Source organism: Camellia sinensis, chromosome 3 (assembly GCF_055761805.1).
Source record: "Camellia sinensis isolate YWXY chromosome 3, ASM5576180v1, whole genome shotgun sequence".
Classification (NCBI taxonomy): domain Eukaryota; kingdom Viridiplantae; phylum Streptophyta; class Magnoliopsida; order Ericales; family Theaceae; genus Camellia; species Camellia sinensis.
In genome coordinates, this window is record NC_138963.1 from 131780767 (window position 1) to 131802711 (window position 21945).

Consider the following 21945-nt stretch of genomic DNA (forward strand, 5'->3'; position numbering starts at 1 on the left):
GTGGCGAAGCCCAAACCAAAGCCGAAGGCGAAGGATCCTAACAAGAGGCAAATGAGCATGGAGGAGAAGCATAGATTGAGTGTTGGGTTGCAGAGTTTGCCCCAGGAAAAGATGCCACAGTTAGTGCAGATTATGAAGAAGAGGAATTCACATTGGCCTCAAGAGAGAGGATTTAGGCAGTGATGGGAAGGTATGTGTAGAAAATAAGCGGAATAGGTTGAGGTCCGGCGGGCGGCCAAGGCGAGGTTGCCGCCCGCCGGTGAAACGAAAAATACTAAGTGCTTAACCTTGCTCTGATACCATGTAGAAATTTAATGTATAAAGAGAAATAGAGAATTGTATTATTGATTGATTTATATTGATATCTATTACAATGATTCATGATTCCTATATATAGAAGAGGGTGAGTGTGTAGTAGGTAAGGAGTAGGTGAAGTGGAGGTGGTAGTGGTGTAGTGGGTTAGGTTTAGTGGAGTAGGTGAGGTGGTAGTGGTGTAGTGGGTTAGGTTTAGTGGAGTAGGTTTAAGTGGGTGAAGTAGGTGGAGAGTAGGTGGATTTTAACAAAGACTAAAGAATTCCTCAACTGAACAGTGTGTCAACAACCACCTAATCTCAGTTATCACTCAAGAATTCCTTCACTTACATTGCTGCCATTGCTTGGAAATGGAGACTAAATTGGGCGTAGGTTTTTTTTGGTTTTTATTTTTTTCATTTATCCTTTTCGATGTTGTGATGCAAAGCGTCATTCTTTGGAAGCTGACATGGGCGTGGAGATAGAAGGTGATGGGCGTGCCTGCATATCTTCAATTCGATCTAGGCAGAGTCGACAACCAGGTAATTTCTAATCTCAGTTGTCACTCAAGAATAAATTCACTTACATTGCTGCAATTTCTTGGAAATGGATATCGTATTTCATAAGTAAAAGATCAAAATTATTCTGTTGACACGGCTTCTACATGTTCCAATTAGTATGGTGTTAGAATTGTATGATGCACGATTCGATTCATACAATTTAATATGAGTTTCAACCAAAATTATTTGAATTGTGTTGTTTGAAAATTGGGTGTCCTGTTGAATTGAGAATTGAGTAGTTCGTCTATGTTTTTGTTTACATAATGTATTGAATTGACGCCTTTTTCTGTTACACTACGATGAAACAAAAATAGGGGAATTGCTTATACTGATATACGTGGTTATATATAATTTATTTATATTGATACCATGTAGTATTTGACTTTGATTGCTACAGTGTTCCCACATATGTGTGAGGTTTGGAAATTCCTTTCCAATAATTCGGGCTGTATTTGATAAGCATCCTGCGGATCTTGTATGAGAAAGAAATAAGAAATGGAAAAAAAAAAAAAAACTTTGTTTATAGTTTCATGTGGAAAAAACATGCAAAGAGCGAACTGCTAATACATGTATTATCTTATGCAATTTAATCTTTTCTTTTGTGGAAATTTTGTTAGAATTTTGTATTTCATTTGTTGTGACGGGTTATAGAAACCAAAAACTCACTTTTCGTAGTTTTTAGATAATTAGAGATTGACAATTCCAACTTCCTTTACTTCATTCAAAAAGTTGTTCAGAATAATTGATCAGAATTATTTTGAGGAACCGGTTTGTGCATATTATTCAAAATAATTTTACTTTTAGGAGCAGTTAGTTTTTCGTTTGTATTTTTTTTTTCCTTTGTGTTTTTGGCGCTAACCCCTTGCAGGCAATGACACATATAGACATGGTTAATCATTTAAGGTAATCTCCTATACTTTTTGATTTTATTTTTTACATTCAGGACAATGCATCGTTTAGGTTAGGGGCAGAAAATACTTATTTTGAGAAGAATTTATATATTTGCTTGCTGCTATGAGTTAGTTGTTTTGTTTTTTTTTAAAAAAAAATTAGTGCTCATGGTAATCTTTTGTTCTATACATTGGGTGATTGGGCATACTTGCGGTATTTTATTACTTTAACTCAAGAATTGTGTTGAAGTTTGATATGCTAGCTACTTTGTTACAGCATTCCATGTGTTCATATTTGGAAATCATTGCCCTACACTTCTGCCACATGAATATGATTGATAAGTGGATATGACTTGAAAATCTTGAAGAATGATAGTGGAGACTTTTAACCCTGTGAGTTTTGTGCCAATCATTTATTGGAGAGTTATTATGCATCTACTCTTAATTTTTCTTTGGAAACGCATTAATTTATTGTTTAGTCTCATTATTTTTTCATTTTTGGTTGAAGGCTTAGAATAAATCAATTTGTTATCATACTTTTACTCCCTCGAGGACAATGCATCGTTCAGGTTGGGGGGAGAAAATACTTATCTTGAGAAGAATTTATATGTTGCTTGCTACAATGAGTTAGTTGTTTTGTTTGAAAAAAAAAAAAAAAAGTGCGCACGGTAATCTTTTGTTCTGTGCATTGAGTAATTCGGCATACTTGTAGTATTTTATTGCTTTAACTCAAGAAATTGTGTTGAAGTTTGATATGTTAGCTACTTTGTTAAAGTATTCCATGTGTTCGTATTTGGAAATCATTGCATTGCACTTTAGCCACATGAATATGATTTTTAGTTGATTAGTGGTTATGACTTGAAAATTTTGAAGAATGATAGTGGAGTTTTTTGAGCCTACGAGTTTTGTGCTGAACTTTTATTGGAGGGTTGTGATACATCTACTCTTAATTTTCTTTGGAAGTGCATTAATTTGTTTAGTGTCATTATTTCTTAATTTTGGTTGAATGTTGAGGATAAATCAATTTGTTACCATACTTTTATTCCTTTGAGATCATGAATTGAGAGATGAGTTTAGGCCATCTTTGTTTCATTGAGCCTTTTATTTATTTTTCTTTCCTTTATTATTACTTCATTAGAAACCGATTTGAGCCTTTATGTTAGCCTTTCTTTGTTTAACCCCACAACCCATACTTTCTTTTCAATTTTGTAGTATGTTGGGTAAGTTCAGTTTGGCAATGGCAAATTTGTTTGAAAAAAAAAAAATGTAAAAAAAGGAGAGAAGGTGGAAAAAAAAGAAGAAATAAATTGTGTTCAACGAGAGGGGGGGGGGCAAAACGAAAAGAAAAAAAAAAGCAGGAGGAAGTTGAAAAAGACAAAAAAAAAAAAAGTAACAAAAGGAGCAAAACATTTGGAATAATGCTCTAACTGTGTTTATTTTTATGCCAATAATCTCTCAGATTAGAGCTTATTTTTATGCCAATAATGTCTCAGACATCCATTTTTTTATTCAACTTTGCGTTTTTATTATTTTTTCGTAATTCCTCGACCCAAACATTACAACCAAATAAAAGTCCTATTTGATCTTGAGAGTGGTATAGTTTACAAGTGGACATGATGGATAGGCGTGATGGTATGGTAATTTTAATTCTCAGTATATGGTATTCCATTCATGAGACTATTTATTTATTCTTTTATTATGGCATTTTTCCAAAAAATTAGTATGCGGGATATTTTGCCTTTGATTTACATTATTCTACTCGCATATATTGAGAGTAATTTTCACACCATATTCTGAGTGATTTATTTGTTGAATGCAATAACTGGTGAGATTTGAGTCGAAGCATGTTTCAGAATTTCACTTTAAGGCTAAGATTGTGTCTGTGTTGGCTAAACTTTTTCACACACTCCAAATTCTGAATGTCTTGAGATATCTTTACTTGCTGCTAGTGTCTTGAACTTTGGTTGATTATTTTGTTAAGATTGTGAAATTCATGACTTGTTCTTTAACATTAGCATGAGAACAAAAGAAATCCTTTTTAAGAAATTTTTTTACGTTTGTGGGTAATTTCTCTAGAAATTTTAATTCTCAGTATTTGATATTCCATTCATTAGACTATTTATTTATTCTTTCATATTAGCGTTTTTAAAAAAAATTAGTATGCGGGATATTTTGCCTTTGATTTACATTGTTCTACTCACATATATTGAGAGCAATTTTTCACCATGTTCTGAGTGATTTATTTGTTGAGTGCAATAACTTGTGAGATTTGAGTCGAAGCATGTTTCAGAAAGAGATTTGGGTTATATTTCACTTTAAGGCTAAGGTTGTGTTTGTGTTTGCTAAACTTTTTTCACACACTCCAAATTTTGAATGTCATGAGATATCTTTATTTGCTGCTAGTGTCTTGAACTTTGATTGATTATCTTGTTAAGGTTGTGAAATTCATGGCTGGTTCTTTAACTTTGGCATGAGAATGAAAGAAATCCTTTTAGTAAAGAAATTTTTGGATGTTTGTGGGTAACATCTTTGGAAACCCTCACGAGACTTTTACTCGTCCACGAGGGGTAACCTATTGGATTAAGGGCTTGTTGCATGTGCTAAATTCAATCGTGATTTCTTGCAGAAGTGATTTAGAGTTGCTTTTATTTTACTTTTTGATTTTATTTTAGTCACCCTAATTGCTAGGTTCTAGCAATAAAGCTGGTTGGGAGGTGTGATGAATGCTTAAAATTACATAGTAGTTCTATGAATTTTGGATATTATATTCATTCTCTCAATTTGTATTTAATTGTGATTTAATGAATTTAATTTAAATTTGTAGAAAAACTACATTTGAGCCTTCACCAATATCAATTGCTCAACAAGGCCCATAAGACTCGGTATGCTTCTAAATCTTCTCATAACATCCACAAAACCTCTCTCAAAGGTTAGATAAGATTTCATTGTACCTCCAGTCCTTTAATATTTTGATTTTGGTCTTCAAATACTTATTTGTTTTTCCTTTTAATTACTATCCGTCTTCTGTTCTTTATTTGTTCCTTTTATGAAATATATATTTGGTGACTTAGATAATAGCAAAAAGGCTAAATTTGACCGCAATGTTGTCAAGGGTGCTCGGGCTGCTCGAATTCAGCAAAACAAATGGTAATTTTTATCTTAATTTTCTACCCCTCTACATAAGATGTATACCTTTTTACTCACAAGGGTCTTGTGTTTGTAGCTTTTCATCGAATAAAGGATAATATTTCTATTGCCTAAAGGCAGGATTGGATATTTTTGTTGATAAGGGAGCAGAAAAGGTGTGCTGTTTTGGAAGAAAAAAGGGCATCTAGTTGATTGACTAGTCCTCCCCGTGTCATTGTATATGATATGTTTTTAATGTTAATATTGTTTGTTCTCAAAAGGAATTGTTAATCCTTCACAAAAGGTTCTTTTGTATAAAACTAGACTACATTTGTTTCCTGGTAAATTGAGATTTAGATGGATTGGGCCGTTTCATAGTTAAAACCGTTTTTTCTCATGCGGCCCAAATTGAAAATCCCAAGAATGGTAATGTTTTTAAAGTGACTGGCCAACGTCTTAAACCAGTTTTGGAGAATTTCCCACCTGAAGAGGGGAGGAGTCCATCGTATTAAAAGACCCTATTCATTCATTCATGTTTGAGCTGGTAAAGATGTTTGTAGTCCTTCTTTCACAATAAGTTATTTATGGGGAAAAAAAGAAATTATGATTTCATCTAACAATTATTCTCTATTTATGATGGCATATCATATGATAAATCGTATTTGAAAATCACTCTTCCAATGTTTGATTGCAGTGAACTTTTAGACCCTGTTGTTGCTGAAGCTACACTGGACTTTCGAAATCTTAACAAGAGAAAACTTTTAACTAATTTCCCTACATTTCTCCTTCAGGTATGATTTGAAATTGGCACGATTCTTTGCTTGGGGTTTAGTTTCTTTATTTGACTGAATTTTCAGATTTAGAAGTAGAAAAGAAGAAGTATGAAACATGTATATCAAATATTTTGGTAACTTATCCTCCTCTAACATCAGTCTTGCATTTGTAGTTTTTCCCATTAATGCTAAGTTCCTCATGTCATCTTTTTGGTTCTGTTCTTAAAAGATATATTTAATTTATTTTATTGGAATGATCTTAGTTATAATTCGTGCAATTGTTGTGTCCTCGAGATATTTGTATATGACAAATGCCAAAAGTGCTGGATATTGGGATTGAAATAAAGGAGTGTCTTGAAAATAGGTCAAACAATTAAAAAAGTGCATTAATTTCCATAAAAACTGCATTGAATTTAATAAAAAGTGTCTTGTGTTTTAAAAAAAAAAATTTGGGTCTACTTTTCGTGTCCCCGGGACACTTGTTAAAAAGACCCTTCATATATTGGTATTCATAATTGTAGTTTTATTTTATTTTTGTCCTGTCAATGCTACTTCAGAAATAAATTTTGTTGCTTATGTGGTGCCACATCTTATTTTGTATGTTTAAAGTTATTATGCACCTTCCTGACCTTGTTGGAACAAAATATGGTATTGTAATTTCGTACTGAAACTAATTGAGCCTAACGGAAATTTTGACAACTAAACACATATGTTTAATTTCAAAAAGGAGGATCTAAAAGAATGCTTTCGGAGATACTGTGGACTCAATCTGCAGTGAAGGGCATTACTGACTTTCATACATATATTTTTTTTTTGTTTTCTTTTTTGATGTAGATTTGAAAAATCGTTTCTAAGTGTGTTTCCAGCATTGATGTCTCTTGGGTCATTTGTTCAGCTATTTCCATCTCTCGTTGACTTAACAAGTAAGTTTGTTTTTCAGGCATGGTTGTTAATTCTCTACACAGGTTTGGCTTTGCGAGAGAACATACTTAGAGTGAATGGAAGTGATATTTGCCCATGGTAATTTGATATGATCTTATATGCATTTAGTTGAATTTTGTGCTAAGATTGCCTTGCCTTTATTCTTCATCATTTAAACTATTTGTGTATTTGTGATTGAGATTTTTTTAAAACATATTTTCATAGTCAGACATTAGTAATTTCATCTCCCATGCCTTTCAGGAGGGAAAGTGAATATGCAATTTTGCTGGCAATGAATTTATGCTATAAAATAGAGTTGCCAGAAGAATCTTTTGACTTCCATGCTTAAAATTATAGCATGATATTCAGTAAATGAATTTATACAGTGTGTTGTCAAACTGCATATTGCAATGAATTAGAAAATGAACAGAGGGTAGAGTATATGAAAAAAATAATGGTTGTCAATAATGAAAGGAGGATATTACTCTAGATGGAGCTGCATGTTGCAAAAGAATTCATTGAGTTGACTCCAAATAGACATGTTTAATTTTGTTAAATTGAGTTTTTCTGGCAGTATCTTGTTCTCTTATAAGCAGCAGCAGCAACTACATTCTAATTCCAGCGAATTTCTGCCATGTTCAATATTACTGGACTCATATCATGCTTTTTATTCAACTGGCAGGCTCATTCTCTTTATTTTCCGAATTCTGTCAGAACTTGGATGAAAATGTGAAAATGCATTGGATTTTTTTTTTGTGATTCTTATCTGCCTCCTAGATTAATATGCATACAACCACAGAATATGTTAATGTTTGCACTTGTGCTGATGTAGGTGGATAAAACATCCCTACTTCGCAATGGCCATGGCACTTATCAGTCTCACTTGGGAGACCCAGAAGCAAGTTATTATCCTTCTTAACTGCATATTGAAATTTTGTTTTTGTTTTTGTTTTTGTTTTTTTTTTTAATGAGTGAGACTGTACATGTACTGTGCAGAGAGAGGTGCAATTGTTCCTTCAATGGGCTATCATGCAAGGAGTTGCAATGCTTCTACAAAATAGATATCAACGGCAAAGGCTTTGTACACATATTGCACTCGGGAAGGTGTAATTGAAAAGGGAAAAAAAAAAAAAAAAATTCCTTTCACCAACAAATTTCTGTGCATGCTTCATTTTTGCCTTTATTATCTTCAGTTCTTTCTGCAGTCTACTTTGTGTGTGTGTCTGCACTTGGTTGTGTGCTCTTTGTGAAACCTTGTCGTCCTGCATGGTTTGCAGAACTTCAATGAGTTCTTTTGCTTCTGCTAGTTGCAATAACCATGTTTTTGTCTTCTAGCCGATCTGTGTTAGTTTTTTATGGCCCATCGAAATACAGATAGAACTTTTTTTTGGTGGGCATATAATGTTTATTGCAATTGTTCTCCTCTACAGGTCTGAGATGACTCTTACCATTTGATCCCGTTGTTAATTACAGGCTAGGAGAATGGATGTTTGGGGAGAAATTGCTGGAGTCAACGGTCAACTATGGTTGTTGGCACCCATTCTATTCATATTACAGGTGATTTAAGCTATACAAATGCCTGTTTTGGGGACCATGCCCACAAAAGATCATATTAACGTATGCTTTGCCATCCAAGTCATGTTGAATCAAACAAACACTAAAGCGATTTAAATTAAGGTTGTTAAATATTCATTTTTTTTCTACATAACTTGCCAAAAGTTATGTACATGTGTAAATAATTAAATATATATAACAGCTAGGGAAGGGAAGTTTTTGTTACTATCAAACATCATCACATTCCTTGAGTGTTTTCTTTCATTACTTGATGAAGTTGAAGTCATATTATCATTCTCTTCTAGTTTGCCATCCAACAATCCTAGTTTTATACATGTAATGCAACTTGCTCTTTCATCACAGCTCTCTCTCTGTTTTGAACTTCTTTGGCTCACATGTCATGATGTCACCATGAAGTTATTTGATTTTTTTTTTTTCGTTTTTTTCTTTGAAGATATTAGGAAGAGGTATGCTCACCAAAAAAGGGAAAGAATCTGTACATCATTGCATGATGATCATTAATTACCCAATTCTTTAGTGAAAAAAATAATGAAACACTACAACAAAAAACATTTTTGGCGACATTTTTTAGCATCCAAACTGAAATTAGTCGCCAATTTTATGTAATCGGCGACAATTTAATTGTTAGTCGCCAAAAATTACACTATTGGCAATGAGTTAAGATTTTTAGTCGCTAAAAGGTTTGGCGCCAAATTAATTTTTGGGGCGGGAGCGCCAAAAATATTTTCACGACCATATTAACATATAGCGACGAAATTTTGGTCGCCGATTGTAAAGTTTTGGCGATAGAAATGAAATAGTCGCGGAAAAGATGAACGGTACTTATGGCGACCGAAGGATTTTTGTCGCCAATAATTGCAAACGAAACTACGTCGTTTTGCATTTTTCAATTTTTTTTTAAAGACTGGACCGACCCTTTTATTGAATAAACAAATAAGCTCTAACTCTCCCTCTCCCTTTCACTCTCACTCTCACTCTTTCTCAATCCACAGCCTCAAGCGGCGCAAAACAGAGGTATGTCTCCCTCTCCCTCTCCCCCTCCCCCTCCCCCTCACTCTCACACCGCCTCCTCCTCCTCCTCCTTTTCGTCTTCGTCTCTCTTCCTCTCGCTCTCTCTCTCCACCGATTGATTTTCACCGATGGCATTCACTTCTCTCTCTCTGATATTTTGAAGACAGATATATATATATATATATGAGTATATGATAAATATATGATAGATTGTTGTCCTAAAATCTGTGTTCAAGGATTTATATATATATATATATATATGATAGATTGTAGTCCTAAAATCTGTCTTGAACGATTTTTATATATATATATATTAAAATCTGTCTTTTAAATATATGAGTAGAGACAGATTTTAGGATTGATTAAAATTTGTCTTTTAAATATATATTAAAATCTGTCTTTTAAATTTTTTCCCCCTTTTGTTGGAATATGTTGCTCTTTTAAATTTTTAACTAAATGCACTTTTATCAACGATGAATTTGAAATTGATTGATTTTTCTTCAAGCATGGAGTGATCTTGTGAGTGAACCCATTGTATTGTTTGTACCAGAATTATCCTATTTATGTATGCTCTAATGCAATTAACTAGGACTGAGAACCCATTGTATTGTCCATCTCCCTCTACAGATGGGCATAGGTCTCTCACTCTACAAATGCTATCTCAATCTGTCCATCTCCCTCTCTCTCTCTGTCTCTCATGGCGATTTCAAGGTCCCGAACCAAAACCCTAAGTTTTCCCCCTTTTTTTCTAGATTGGAACTTGAAAGATCTTCACCATTCTTAGAAAAAGTTAGAGCGTTGTTTTTTTTGTTCTTCTTAGCAGACCGTTACCCCTCTCTCACCATTCTTGGGATTTTGGTGAATGGTTTGGTTATTTCACCTATGTATCTAGCTATTGTCTATACTTTCATTTTTTTCTTATGTTAGTTTGAATGGCATCCCCTGCGCTAGTTTGGTTTCAGTGAGTAATGTGAAGCAGTACACTTGAGAACTAATATTAATAAGACTTATACTAATATGCACTTTTACAACTTATATTAATAAGAATTATTTATGATGACATTGACTTGGAATTTTCATTATATCTATAGGTGTCCCATGTGGTATGGTTTCTATAGGACAAAATGATATGTTTATAGAAGTAATTATGCATTGGCTTCTGGATATTATGCCTTACTTTCACTGTTTTATGGGTATTAAGTGCCATTGTTTGTATTTATTTTGTGGTTCACATGCTTTAATACATTATTTTGTGTTTGAAGAATATAAAGTCCTATTTATTGTGAACAGAGGATGGTTAGTGATTTTTATATATTGCCAGCTAAATCAGTCATTCCTTCAGAGAATAATGGTTCTTCTTTTCTTCTCGTCGAAGGAAGTACCCAAATGGCTCACAAAGTAAGAGAGCAACTGAATCTGGCTATTGGAAAGCCACTGGGAAAGAACGAAATGTGAAGTTAGGATCTAATTTGATTGGCACAAAAAGGACATTGGTGTTCCACACAGGTCGTGCACCAAAAGGGGAGTGGACAAAATAGATAATGCATGAGTATTGTATGAATGGAAATCCTCAGGTGATGGTGTTAATACTTTTTGACAATATTTTATATTCTCATAGATGGTTTGGTTATTTCACCTATGTATCTACCTATGTATCTTAGGCATTAATTAGTTTTTACTTTTAATTAGTACATGGGCAAAATTATAATTCTATTAGATGGAGTAAACAACACTAGTCATTATCATTTTATTTTTTTTATTATTATTATTATTATTATTTATTTGAATAACTAAACTATTTTCAGCAGCAAAGAGTAGACACAAATATTGCAGATGGCTGTGATGCTCTGAATCTGGGTGTGGCTGCTGATAGCCTTTGGTTGTTTTTATTTGTGGTGTTTGGCTTGAGGTTTGATCTTGTAGTTGAAGGTTGGTAATGGCGAAGATTGCATACCTCGTAATGGACGATGGAATTTTAACAAGGTATTCCCTTGGTTTTGTTATAATAATGGAAGAGAAGTGTTTCCAACTTTAGGGTGGAGGGTTGCAGAAATTGATAATTCTTTTACATTCCCTATTTTGCTTAAATTCAGGAACTTTGTGAACTAATTTGGCAGTTACTTGTTCTTGTTTTATTCTTTTAAAGCAACTCTTTACCCCCATCCGAATAGAACGGTGGGAAGTTGTCAACTTCTCTGCTCATTGTGATACAAGTCATCTTTCCCGAGAACTTATTAACTGTGGAAGGAACAAGGGCCTTGTAAGTACCCTGTATTTGTTTCTATGATGGGTATTATTGTTTCAAACAAGCTTTGCTTGATATAATTAATTGTTTTCTTTACATGCAGAATATTCCTTTTTGTCTTGAAGGAAGAATATTAGAATCCTTGATTTTTTTTTAATTTTTTTATTTTTACTATAATGCGTTGTTGGTTGTAGGCATCAGGCTCAGGATAAGCGGGTTTGTGTTTGCTTCATGATCCAAGCATCATAGCTTTTGTGTTGTTGCGGTTTTGACAAGTTTCTGGTTATGCACTGGACTTGTTTGTGGCAAGGTCTCAAAGAGGGATTTTGGGATTTTGGACTTGTTTTGTTTGTACTTAGAGCTCTTGTAAGTGTTGAATAGATCTGGGTCATCCATTTTTGTGGGGCCCAAAAATAGGTTACCCAGATCTGTTTGTGACATGGCCTCTTCAGATTTTTGATCTTTGGATCTGTTGTCTTTTAAAATGAGGCCTTTGGCTGTCCTGTTTGCGTTTCTTCCTCTGTTTGGTTGATTGATTGATTAAATCTGTGTCAACAATCTTGAGATATAAATGTTAGTTTAATGTGTGCAGGAGGTAAATAAGATGTGGGCAGGTTTTAGGTTATTACAGACGGGCACGATATCTACTAGAGATGAGCTCTTTTTTTGACTCTTGTGCATCTAGATATTTGTAACACTATTTGATACGAATCTATTTCTTGTTGGATTTCATTTGGTATTTAAAAATGGCATTCTTAATGGATAGGATGTGCTCTTTCAAGTTCATCGGTTGACAGCGATGCTAACCAATTTATTATTCTCTATGGCAAGAGACTCCATGTGAGCTACTAAGGTATTTGGTCTCATGTCTTGCATTTTATGAAATATCCATGTTGGCGTGGCACATGTTGTATCCTGTCTTTGTTTGTGCTTGTGTCCTTGCTTCTTAGCTCTACTGTTAATCATTTTTTTACTAGTTTCAGTTTCATCAATGCAGCAGATTCTGACGCTGTATCTACGGAATGGGAAGTTGAGAGTGATGATGAAAGTGAGGAAGAATCTGAATGTAAGTTTCTTAAAACCAGAATGTGGCAGATCCTGTGCACTTTCTTATTTATTGGCTATTCCCCCTTTGTAGTATTATTTATTTGAATATTAGATATACTTTCTTTTCATTCAGCTCCACTTCTATCTTCATTACCTTCTTCCAGGTCTTATTTAACATTTATCCTGTTGACTTGTAATTTTTCTTTTGAATTCCACTGCATGTTGTATGCTTTCCAAATTATTTTGAAGCCTTCTTTGGGTGCATTAGTATTTGGCATTAGCACAAATGCACCTGAAGCTTCATTTGTTGTTTTCTCTCGTATCTTTGTGTTAGTAAAACAAATATAACTATAAAGATGTGATGCCTGGGTTGCAAATTGTTCTTTTTCTTACTGGTTTTCTGTTTTATCAGTTTAGCTGACTTGTGACTTTTTGCATATTATTGTTCTTATGGTTTTGGTTCCACTTCCTGATATAATTTATGGTATTTGATGTGTGGTGTCTTGGTTTCTTTTGCTTTAATGTCAAGGGTAAGAAATGCTTCTTTGAAGTTATAATTAATCGTAAAACTAAAAATAAAATTCAGTTTATTATTTATGTTTTGTTGTAATAGTTCATAAAAGCTCTGCAAGAGGATCCGTCAGTGTTAAAAATACTCACTCAAAGTTGAACTTTATTCATTTCCTCACCTGCAGAATTTTCTTCTTCAAGCTATGTCTCTTAACTGCTGTCTTCATTTTTTTGTTTGCCCTAGGTGGGTTAACAACTTTGGTTGACATGCCTCTTAACAGTTTTCCATCTACAGGTTCTAAAGAGACTTTTGAAACTCAACTTTGGTTGACATGCCTCTTAGCTTCACTTTTTAATTAGGTAGTTTGAAACTTAGCTTCACTTTCATATTCTTATTGTACAAAAACTTGACCAACTATTGCCTTTTCTTGTTATCTTTTTTCCATCTACATAACAGATCAAGGCTGCAGCAAAGAGGATCTATGTTGATGTTGGTATGCTCTTAGAATTATATATGAGAAATCTCATATTTTAATCACTTGTTTTAATCATAGTAAGGCTGTGTTGCAATGTTAGTAAATAGACTTGTAGGAACAAACGGGACCTCGATTGGATCTCCGGTTAGAAAATTATAAGGAAAATTGTAAAACACAAGACTTAAAATGCCCGTTCAGGGGCCGAAATTTTGAAATGACCACCGAAACCACCGAAACTTGGCACGAACAGCCTTTTGAAGCCTAAATAGACTTGTAGGAAATAACGGGACATGTATTGGATCTCCGGTTAGAAAATTAGAAGGAAAGTTATAAAACACAAGACTAAAAAGGCCCGTTCGGGGGCCGAAATTGCGAAACGACCACCGAAACCACCGAAACTTGGCACGGACAGCTTTTTCAAGCCTAAACAGACTTGTAGGAACAAACGGGACCTCGATTGCATTTCCAGTTAAAAAATTAGAAGGAAAAATGTAAAACAAAAAGCTTAAAAGGCCCGTTCGGGGGTCGAAATTTCGAAATGACCACCAAAACCACTGAAACTTGGCACGGACAACCTTTTGAAGCCTAAATAGACTTGTAGGAACAAACAGACCTCTATTGGATCTTCGGTTAGAAAATTAGAAAGGAAGTTGTAAAACACAAGACTAAAAAGGCCCGTTCAGGGGCCGAAATTGCGAAATGACCACCGAAACTTGGCACGAACAGCTTTTTCAAGCCTAAACAGACTTGTAGGAACAAACGGGAACTTTATTGCATTTCCGGTTAAGAAATTATAAGGAAAAATGTAAAACACAAGGCTTAAAAGGCCCGTTCAGGGGCCGAAATTTCGAAATGACCACTGAAACCACTGAAACTTGGCACGGATAGCCTTTTAAAGCCTAAATAGACTTGTAGAAACAAACGAGACCTCTATTGGATCTCCGGTTAGAAAATTGTAAAACACAATACTTAAAATGCCCGTTCGGGGGCCGAAATTGCGAAATGACCACTGAAACCACCGAAACTTGGCATGGATAGCTTGTTCAAGCCTAAATAGACTTGTAGGAACAAACGAGACCTTGATTGGATCCCCGGTTAGAAAATTAGAAGGAAAGTTGTAAAACACAAGACTTTAAAGTCCCGTTCGGGGGCCAATATTACGAAATGACCACCGAAACCACCGAAACGTGGCACGAACAGCTTGTTTAAAACTAAATAGATTTGTAGGATCAAACGGGACCTCGATTGGATTTCCGGTTAGAAAATTACAAGAAAAAATGTAAAACACAAGACTTAAAAGGCCCGTTCGGGGGTCGAAATTTCGAAATGACCACCGAAACTTGGCACGGACAACCTTTTGAAGCCTAAACAGACTTGTAGGAACAAATAGACCTCTATTGGATCTCCGGTTAGAAAATTAGAAGGAAAGTTGTAAAACACAAGACTAAAAAGGCCCGTTCGGGGGCCGAAATTGCGAAATGACCACCGAAACCACCGAAACTTGACACAGACAGCTTTTTCAATCCTAAACAGACTTGTAGGAACAAACGGGACCTTGATTGCATTTCCGGTTAAAAAATTGTAAGGAAAAATTTAAAACACAAGGATTAAAAGGCCTATTCAGGGGTCGAAATTTCGAAATAACCACTGAAACTTGACACGGATAGCCTTTTAAAGCCTAAATAGACTTGTAGGAACAAACGGGACCTCTATTGGATCTCCGGTTAGAAAATTAGAAGGAAAATTGTAAAACACAAGACTAAAAAGGCCCGTTTGGGGTCCGAAATTGTGAAATGACCACCGAAACTACCAAGACTTGGCATGGACAGCTTTTTCAAGCCTAAATAGACTTGTAGGAACAAACGGGACCTCGATTGGATCCCCGATTAGAAAATTAGAAGGAAAATTATAAAACACAAGACTTAAAATGCCCGTTCGGGGGCCAAAATTGCGAAATGACCACCGAAACTTGACACGGATAGCTTGTTCAAGCCTATATAAACTTGTAGGAACAAACGGGACCTCGATTGGATCTCCGGTTAGAAAATTAGAAGGAAAATTGTAAAACACCTGACTTAAAATGCCCGTTCGGGGACCGAAATTGCGAAATGACCACTGAAACCACCGAAACGTGGCATGGACAGCTTGTTCAAGCCTAAATAGACTTGTAGGAACAAACGGGACCTTGATTGGATCCCTGGTTAGAAAATTAGAAGGAAAATTATAAAACACAAGACTTAAAAGTCTCGTTCGGGGGCCAAAATTACGAAATGACCACCAAAACCACTGAAACTTGGCACGAACAGCTTGTTCAAACCTAAATAGATTTGTAGGAACAAACAGAACCTCGATTGGATTTCCGGTTAGAAAATTACAAGAAAAAATGTAAAACACAAGACTTAAAATGCCCGTTCGGGAGCCGAAATTTCGCTGAAATTGCGAAATGATCACCGAAACCACCAAAACTTGGCATGGACAGCTTGTTCAAACTTAAATAGACTTGTAGGAACAAACGGCACCTCGATTGGATTTCCGGTTAGAAAATTACAAGAAAAAATGTAAAACACAAGACTTAAAAAGCCCGTTCGGGGGTCGAAATTGCAAAATGACTACTGAAACCACCGAAACTTGGCACGGGCAACTTGTTCAAGCCTAAATAGACTTGTATGAGCAAATAGCACCTAATTGGACTTTCCGTTACAAAATTAAAATCAAAATTATGAAATTCATATTGATTTTTTTTTTTGTCAATCTAATATTGTTTTCTTTTTTCATGTGATAGATTGGCAATGGTGGAAAACAGTTCGGGCTGCATCAGAAGATTTGATTTTGTGTTTTTGGAAATATTTGGACATAGGATTTTGGTAAATGATTTATAGATTAGATGTTTAGCATCAAAATATTTAGTTTGTGTTTTTGAAAATATTTTGACATAGGATTTGGTAATGTATTTATGGGTTTGATGTTAGTAGTTTGTAAGTATTTTGGTATGCATGTTTTAGATTGTCAGAGAATTGTAATTATGTTTATTGAGATTTTTCATAGCTGTTAATTTTGAATTAGTATGAATGTCTTGCACAGGTGTATTATTATTTACATTACATTTGTGTATATATTGTGCACAGGAAAACAGGTGTTTTGGATTATTTTGAACAGGAAAATTATTAAAATCAAAATTTGTGTAGTGAATTTTAGTGACAGGTGGTGTTTTTGTCGTTGTTAATATATTTGGCGACAACATATTGTTTTTGTCGCTAAGAGTTAGTGGTTATTCTAAGAACTTTTAGCAACCAAAACTTTCGTCGCTAAAAACGTGATTTTTAGCGACCAAATTAATTTTGTCGTTAAATAGTATTTTCGGCGACGCATTTATTTGTCGCTAAAACTACAAAGCCTATCCAAATTTTAACCTTTTAGCAACAAATTGTAATTTTATAGCGACAAAATATATGAGTTTTGGCGACCAATTTTGCTTGTCGCTAAATGTCTATATACGGTAATAATTTCTGATTTCGTTGTCAATATTTTTAGTGACAGGGCTTTGGCGACCAATTGTATATTTTGTCGCCGATTCTTTTAGCGACGAAATTTGTACTTTTGGCGACAAATTTTTGGGTCACTAAATATGTTTTTTGTTGTGAAAACAGATGAGAATGATTCTCCTCAGGAGCTTGGCAAAGAGGGCAGATAGGTTGAGAAACAAGACCAAACATTTGCAATCTATCTCTAGTATTTAACCTCTCATGAATAGCTAGCCAAACCACAGAGCTAACCCTAGGAATGAATAGAGGCCCCCAAATCAGATTAGCCCAAGGGACTTTAGGACCCTTATCCCTCCAACAGTCCCAAGTAGATTGAATAGAAAAGAGCCCATCAGAATTAAGCTTCCAATAGGGTCTATCCTGAGTCTCACTACTAGGCCTAAATGTTGGAGGAGTGGAAGAGATCCACTCCCTAATTTCCCAAGAGTTAGCAGTTGGCCATTTCCATGCAAAATTTGAGATAATGGAGCTAACTTTGGTATCATAAGGAAAACCCGTATCATAAAGAATCCTATGCCCAAATCTATCCCAAAGAGAACCAAGGGATGCTAATTATCAAACCACAAAAAAACATTCTCCCCATTACCAGTCTTAAAGTTGATAAGAGGATAGATGATCTTCCTAAGAGACAAAATTTTCCTCCAGACCCAAGAGGGGTCACTAGGTATTTTAACATCCTAATTAAAAATAACGCGCTCAATATGTGGAAGAATAAGGGTCTGGCGGAAATCTTGAAGAATGATGATGGTTTTATTTTTTTCATGTTTGAAAATCGGGATTGTTGCATAGATGTCTTAGAGGGAGGACCATGGTATGTGGGAGGTTTCCTTCTCATTCTGAAGCAGTGGCATCGCATGATGAAGCTGTCTAAGGAAGATAAGAAAACTATCCCTATTTGGGTGAAATTCTACAATATTCCTCTGGAATACTTGGATGGGGATGGTTTAAGTAGGATAGCTAGTGCAGTGGGGGTACCTTTGTTTATGGATCAACTTACATCTTCAGGAAGTCGAATTTCCTTTGCTAGAGTATGTGTGAATATTCCTACGGATTCTGCTTTCCTTGACAGTTTTGTCATCACTAGTGGTGAAGAGTCTATTACTATCCATGTGGAGTATCAAGGTGTACCCTTTAGATGTTTGCACTGCCATGTTCTTGGGCACGAAACTAAAACCTACCTCTCTGCTCAAGTGGAGAAACTTGTTGAGTTACAGAAGATCACTGAAGAAAGGGTTGAACTTGATGGGGGCTGGACAAAACTAAAGGATGAGTGTAAGAGGAAGGTTGGTTACCAACCATCAGCACAATGTCCATATCGAAGAAACAAGTGCATTTGCAACAATGGAAAATGACAGGGTGAATGAAGTCCAGTGTAAGGAGGTTGTTATCCATACTGAGATTGATGCAAAAAAGCCACAGATCAGATAGCTGCATTCCATGCTGAGGTGGTGGAGATTGCAAAAATCATAAATCCAGTAGCAGAGGACTTTATTAGAAGTATTGAGCAAGCGGGAAGAGATGAAGTGATGGCAAATTCACCTGAGATACAGGGAGGAAAAGGGGATGGTGGAACAAAGGTGGGTAGTTCAACTAAGCAGAAGTCTTCTGGCAGAACTTCAGGAAGCCAGAGGAAGAAAAAGAGGTAAATAGTGTTGTCCTTTTTGTGGTGGTCTGGTTGTGTTCTCTTTTATTTAGATATTTTTATCATGTCTATAAAACTCTTTTTGGAATGTTAGAGGGTTTTGGAAACATGGGCGTTTTGGAAACAAAAATTAAAATGGAAAATGAAGCTAAACTTTTTGAACATAGCTTTAGAAATTGGAAATTTTTGTCTAATTCACAACCAAATCTGCTAGCTAGAATTTGGATATGTTGGGATTCAAACTTTTGTGATATTTTGGTGGTTCAAAAGTCAAACCAGTTCATTTTTGTAAAGGTGACTGTTTTTGAGAGTAATTTCAATTTCTTTGCTACTTTTGTGTACGCAGAAAATAAGCATGAGCTGAGACTTCCTCTTTTTTGTGATCTTAAAAAGATTGCTATCAGCCATGCTAATCACCCCTCAATTTTCCTTGGTGATTTTAACGCTGTTAGATTTTCATATGAAAAAATAGGGGGGAAGGAGGGTTGGTGTAGTGCTAATGATACTTTTAATAATCTGGTTTTGGATTCTGAGTTGGAAGACTTATGTTACAATGGGTGTCAGTTTACTTGGTCTAATAAACGCGGGGGTGGTAATTTTATTACTTCAAAACTTGATAGAGTTGTTAACGAGAGGTGGTTAACTGTTAATCCCAACTCGTATGCTCTTTTCCTGCCTCTTGGTGTCTCTGATCATTCACCTGTGATTGTACACCTTGGTCCTGAGGAGGCCAAATTAAAAAAACCTTTTAAGTTCTTTGATTTTTGGGCTGACCATGTTGAGTTCCTCCCTAGAGTGCATGGTGTTTGGAGAAAATACATCAGGGGCTCTCCTATGTTTAGGGTCTGTCAAAAGCTTAAGACTCTAAAACCTATTTTGAAAGCTTTAAACAAAAAGGAGTTCAGTGAGATTTCTACCAGAGTTGGAGTTGCTAAGGATCATCTTCTTAATTCTCAGATTAAGCTTGATAAAGATCCGATGAATTTAACTCTTCAAGAGGAGGAAAGGGCTGCCTATGGTAGATATGTAGATCTTAGTAAAGTTGAGGAAAGTCTTGCTCATCAGAAATCCCGTGTCCAATGGTTAGGTTTGGGCGATAGAAATTCCAAATTCTTCTTTAGAACTGTTAAGGGTAATGTGAATAGGGGTCGGATCCATAGTGTTGTGCTTCCTAGTGGGGTTAGAGCGCCTAAAAGTGAAGAGGTCCATAAATCTTTTGTGGACTCATTCACTAATCTGTTTGGGAAGCCTTTTGTGGACCACTATAGAAACCTTGTCACCAAAAGAGTGTTTGAAGCTTAGTACCAAGCTCTTGCTAGGGAGGTTACTAAGAAAGAGATCACTGATGCCTTCAAATCCCTAAAAGCTAATAAGGTCCCTGGCCCTGATGGTTTTTCTGCGGGTTTCTTTTTTAAAGCCTGGGATGTTGTGGGGAGAGAGGTTGTTGAAGCTATTAAATCTTTTTTTACATCTGGGGAGCTCCTTCAGGAATTGAATAGTACCTCCATTGCTCTCATTCCTAAGATCCCTAATGCTGAAAAAGTGGGGGACTTCAGACCAATCTCATGTTGTAACACTCTATACAAATGCATCTCTAAGATCATTACTGATAGGATTAAAATTGTTCTTCATGATCTCATTGATCCTGTGCAATCAGCTTTTGTCCTTGGGAGGAGAATTGCTGATAATATTTTTCTTTCACGAGCTTATGAGGGGCTATCATAAATCATCACCTACTCCCAAGTGTGCCATGAAAGTGGATATTATGAAAGCTTACGATAATGTTAGGTGAGATTTTGTTCTTGATGTCCTAACAGCTATGGGATTCCCTCATAATATTATCCATTGGATAAAAGGCTTGTATGACTAGCCCTACACATTCTATTTGTATTAATGGGAGTCTTCATGGCTATTTTAGGGGGGAGAGAGGGTTGAGGCAAGGTGACCCCATGTCTCCATACCTTTTTGTTATAGTCATGGAGATTTTTTCTAGAATTTTGGCTGAGAAGGCTTCTCATCCCGAATTCAAATTCCATTGGAGGTGTGATAAAACGAAACTTGTCAATTTATGTTTTGCAGATGATTTGATGATCTTTTGTAAAGGGGATGTGTTCACTGTCCAGTCCATCAAAACTGGCTTAGAGGAGTTTCAAAACTTGTCTGGTTTGTCCCCTAGCCCTAATAAGAGTCACATTTTCTTTTCTGGGTGTGAACAGAATTTAAGAGATGAGATTCTTAGGGTTTGTAACTTCAGTGAAGGCACTTTGCCTGTGAGGTACTTAGGGGTTCCTTTAGTCTCTACTTAAAGCTACTGATTGTGTTCAACTTGTGGAGAGAATAACAAAGAGGATTAAAAGCTGGACTAATAAGTGTCTCACTTATGCTGGTAGAGCCCAGCTGATACGATTTGTTCTTTTCTCTATGCAAGTGTTCTGGACCTCTTTGTTTATTCTTCTAAAGAAGGTCATTTGTTTCATAGAGACTCTGTTTAGAGCCTTTTTCTAGTCTGGCTGTGAGCTGAAGAAGTATGGGTCTAAGGTGTCTTGGGATAGATTGTGTTCCCCTAAGAATGAAGGGGGCTTGGGGTTTAAATCTCTTATGGTGTGGAACAAGGCTGCTATTGCTAAGCATATCTGGTTCCTCTTCTCTAGGGGTGAGCAATCTATGTGGTGCCTGTGGATTAAATCTTATATTCTAAAAGGTAGAAGTTTTTGGAGAGTTAGGGTGCCAAATGACCCCTCCTGGGTTTGGAGGAAAATTCTTTCTCTTAGACCCATCATTTACCCTTTAATCAAACATAGGGTGGGAGATGGGTCCAGTGTATCTCTTTGGTTTGATAACTAGCACCCTATGGGATTTGTGTGGGATAGATTTGGGGTTAGAATTGTTTATGATTCTGCCTTGAGTCTAGATGCTAAGGTTAGTGCGATTGTGGAGGGGACTACTTGGAGGTGGCCTTTCCCTTCTTCATGGGAGCTTATGGACCTCATTGCTAGTACTCCTTCCACCATTCTCCCTTCTGGTGGGTCAGATGATGTTAGTTGGAGCCCTGCTTCTAATGGTAAATTTACTATCCAGTCTACATGGCACTCATTAAGGCAATATTTTGATCATGCGAACTAGTCTAAGATTTTTTGGGGGGCTCATAACATCCCTAAAGTGAGTTTTGTGGCGTGGATAGCTATCCTTGGTAGATTGAACACTGGAGATAGATTAAAACTCTTGGGTGTGACCCAATCTACTGAGTGTGTCTTCTGCCAACACCCATGTGAAGACCACAACCACATTTTCTTTGAGTGTCCTTTCTCTAAAAGAGTTTGGGCCTATGTAAAAGGT

At 35.8% G+C, this 21945-nt stretch overlaps 2 protein-coding genes across 5 annotated transcripts in view; both read left to right on the forward strand.

The window, feature by feature from the left end:
- LOC114284769 (uncharacterized) overlaps positions 1–16494 on the forward strand; it is a 41224-nt gene extending 24730 nt beyond the window's left edge. For 2 of the 4 annotated variants that reach the window (XM_082920823.1, XM_082920824.1), the window contains 12 exons: positions 740–833; positions 4566–4670; positions 4813–4888; positions 5562–5658; positions 6581–6660; positions 7394–7463; positions 7558–8118; positions 10527–12245; positions 12390–12458; positions 13194–13309; positions 13407–13443; positions 16208–16494. In XM_082920823.1, the coding sequence (XP_082776949.1) occupies positions 740–833; positions 4566–4670; positions 4813–4888; positions 5562–5658; positions 6581–6660; positions 7394–7463; positions 7558–7671 (636 nt within the window). In that variant the 3' untranslated portion in view covers positions 7672–8118; positions 10527–12245; positions 12390–12458; ... (1 more) ...; positions 13407–13443; positions 16208–16494. The remainder of the gene's footprint in view (positions 1–739; positions 834–4565; positions 4671–4812; positions 4889–5561; positions 5659–6580; positions 6661–7393; positions 7464–7557; positions 8119–10526; positions 12246–12389; positions 12459–13193; positions 13310–13406; positions 13444–16207) is intronic. The other 2 variants (XM_082920825.1, XM_082920826.1) reach the window with 1 other exon arrangement.
- LOC114295119 (uncharacterized) lies at positions 8044–20334 on the forward strand. The gene is made up of 13 exons (XM_082918406.1): positions 8044–8118; positions 10438–10545; positions 10953–11076; positions 11265–11407; positions 11985–11987; positions 12159–12232; positions 12370–12458; positions 12573–12632; positions 13194–13244; positions 17757–18250; positions 18392–18609; positions 18663–19812; positions 19912–20334. The coding sequence occupies exons 1-13, from the start codon at positions 8044–8046 to the stop codon at positions 20332–20334; spliced, it is 3012 nt and encodes a 1003-aa protein (XP_082774532.1).
- The last annotated feature ends 1611 nt before the right edge of the window (positions 20335–21945 follow it).

Coding starts and splice junctions, on each gene's coding strand:
- LOC114295119 (XM_082918406.1), top strand. CDS start 8,044: ATGGATGTTTGGGGAGAAATTGCTGGAGTCAACGGTCAACTATGGTTG. Junction 12,633..13,193: donor AACATTTATCCTGTTGACTT/GTAATTTTTCTT, acceptor TGTTTGCCCTAG/GTGGGTTAACAACTTTGGTT. Junction 13,245..17,756: donor TAACAGTTTTCCATCTACAG/GTTCTAAAGAGA, acceptor ATTGTTGCATAG/ATGTCTTAGAGGGAGGACCA.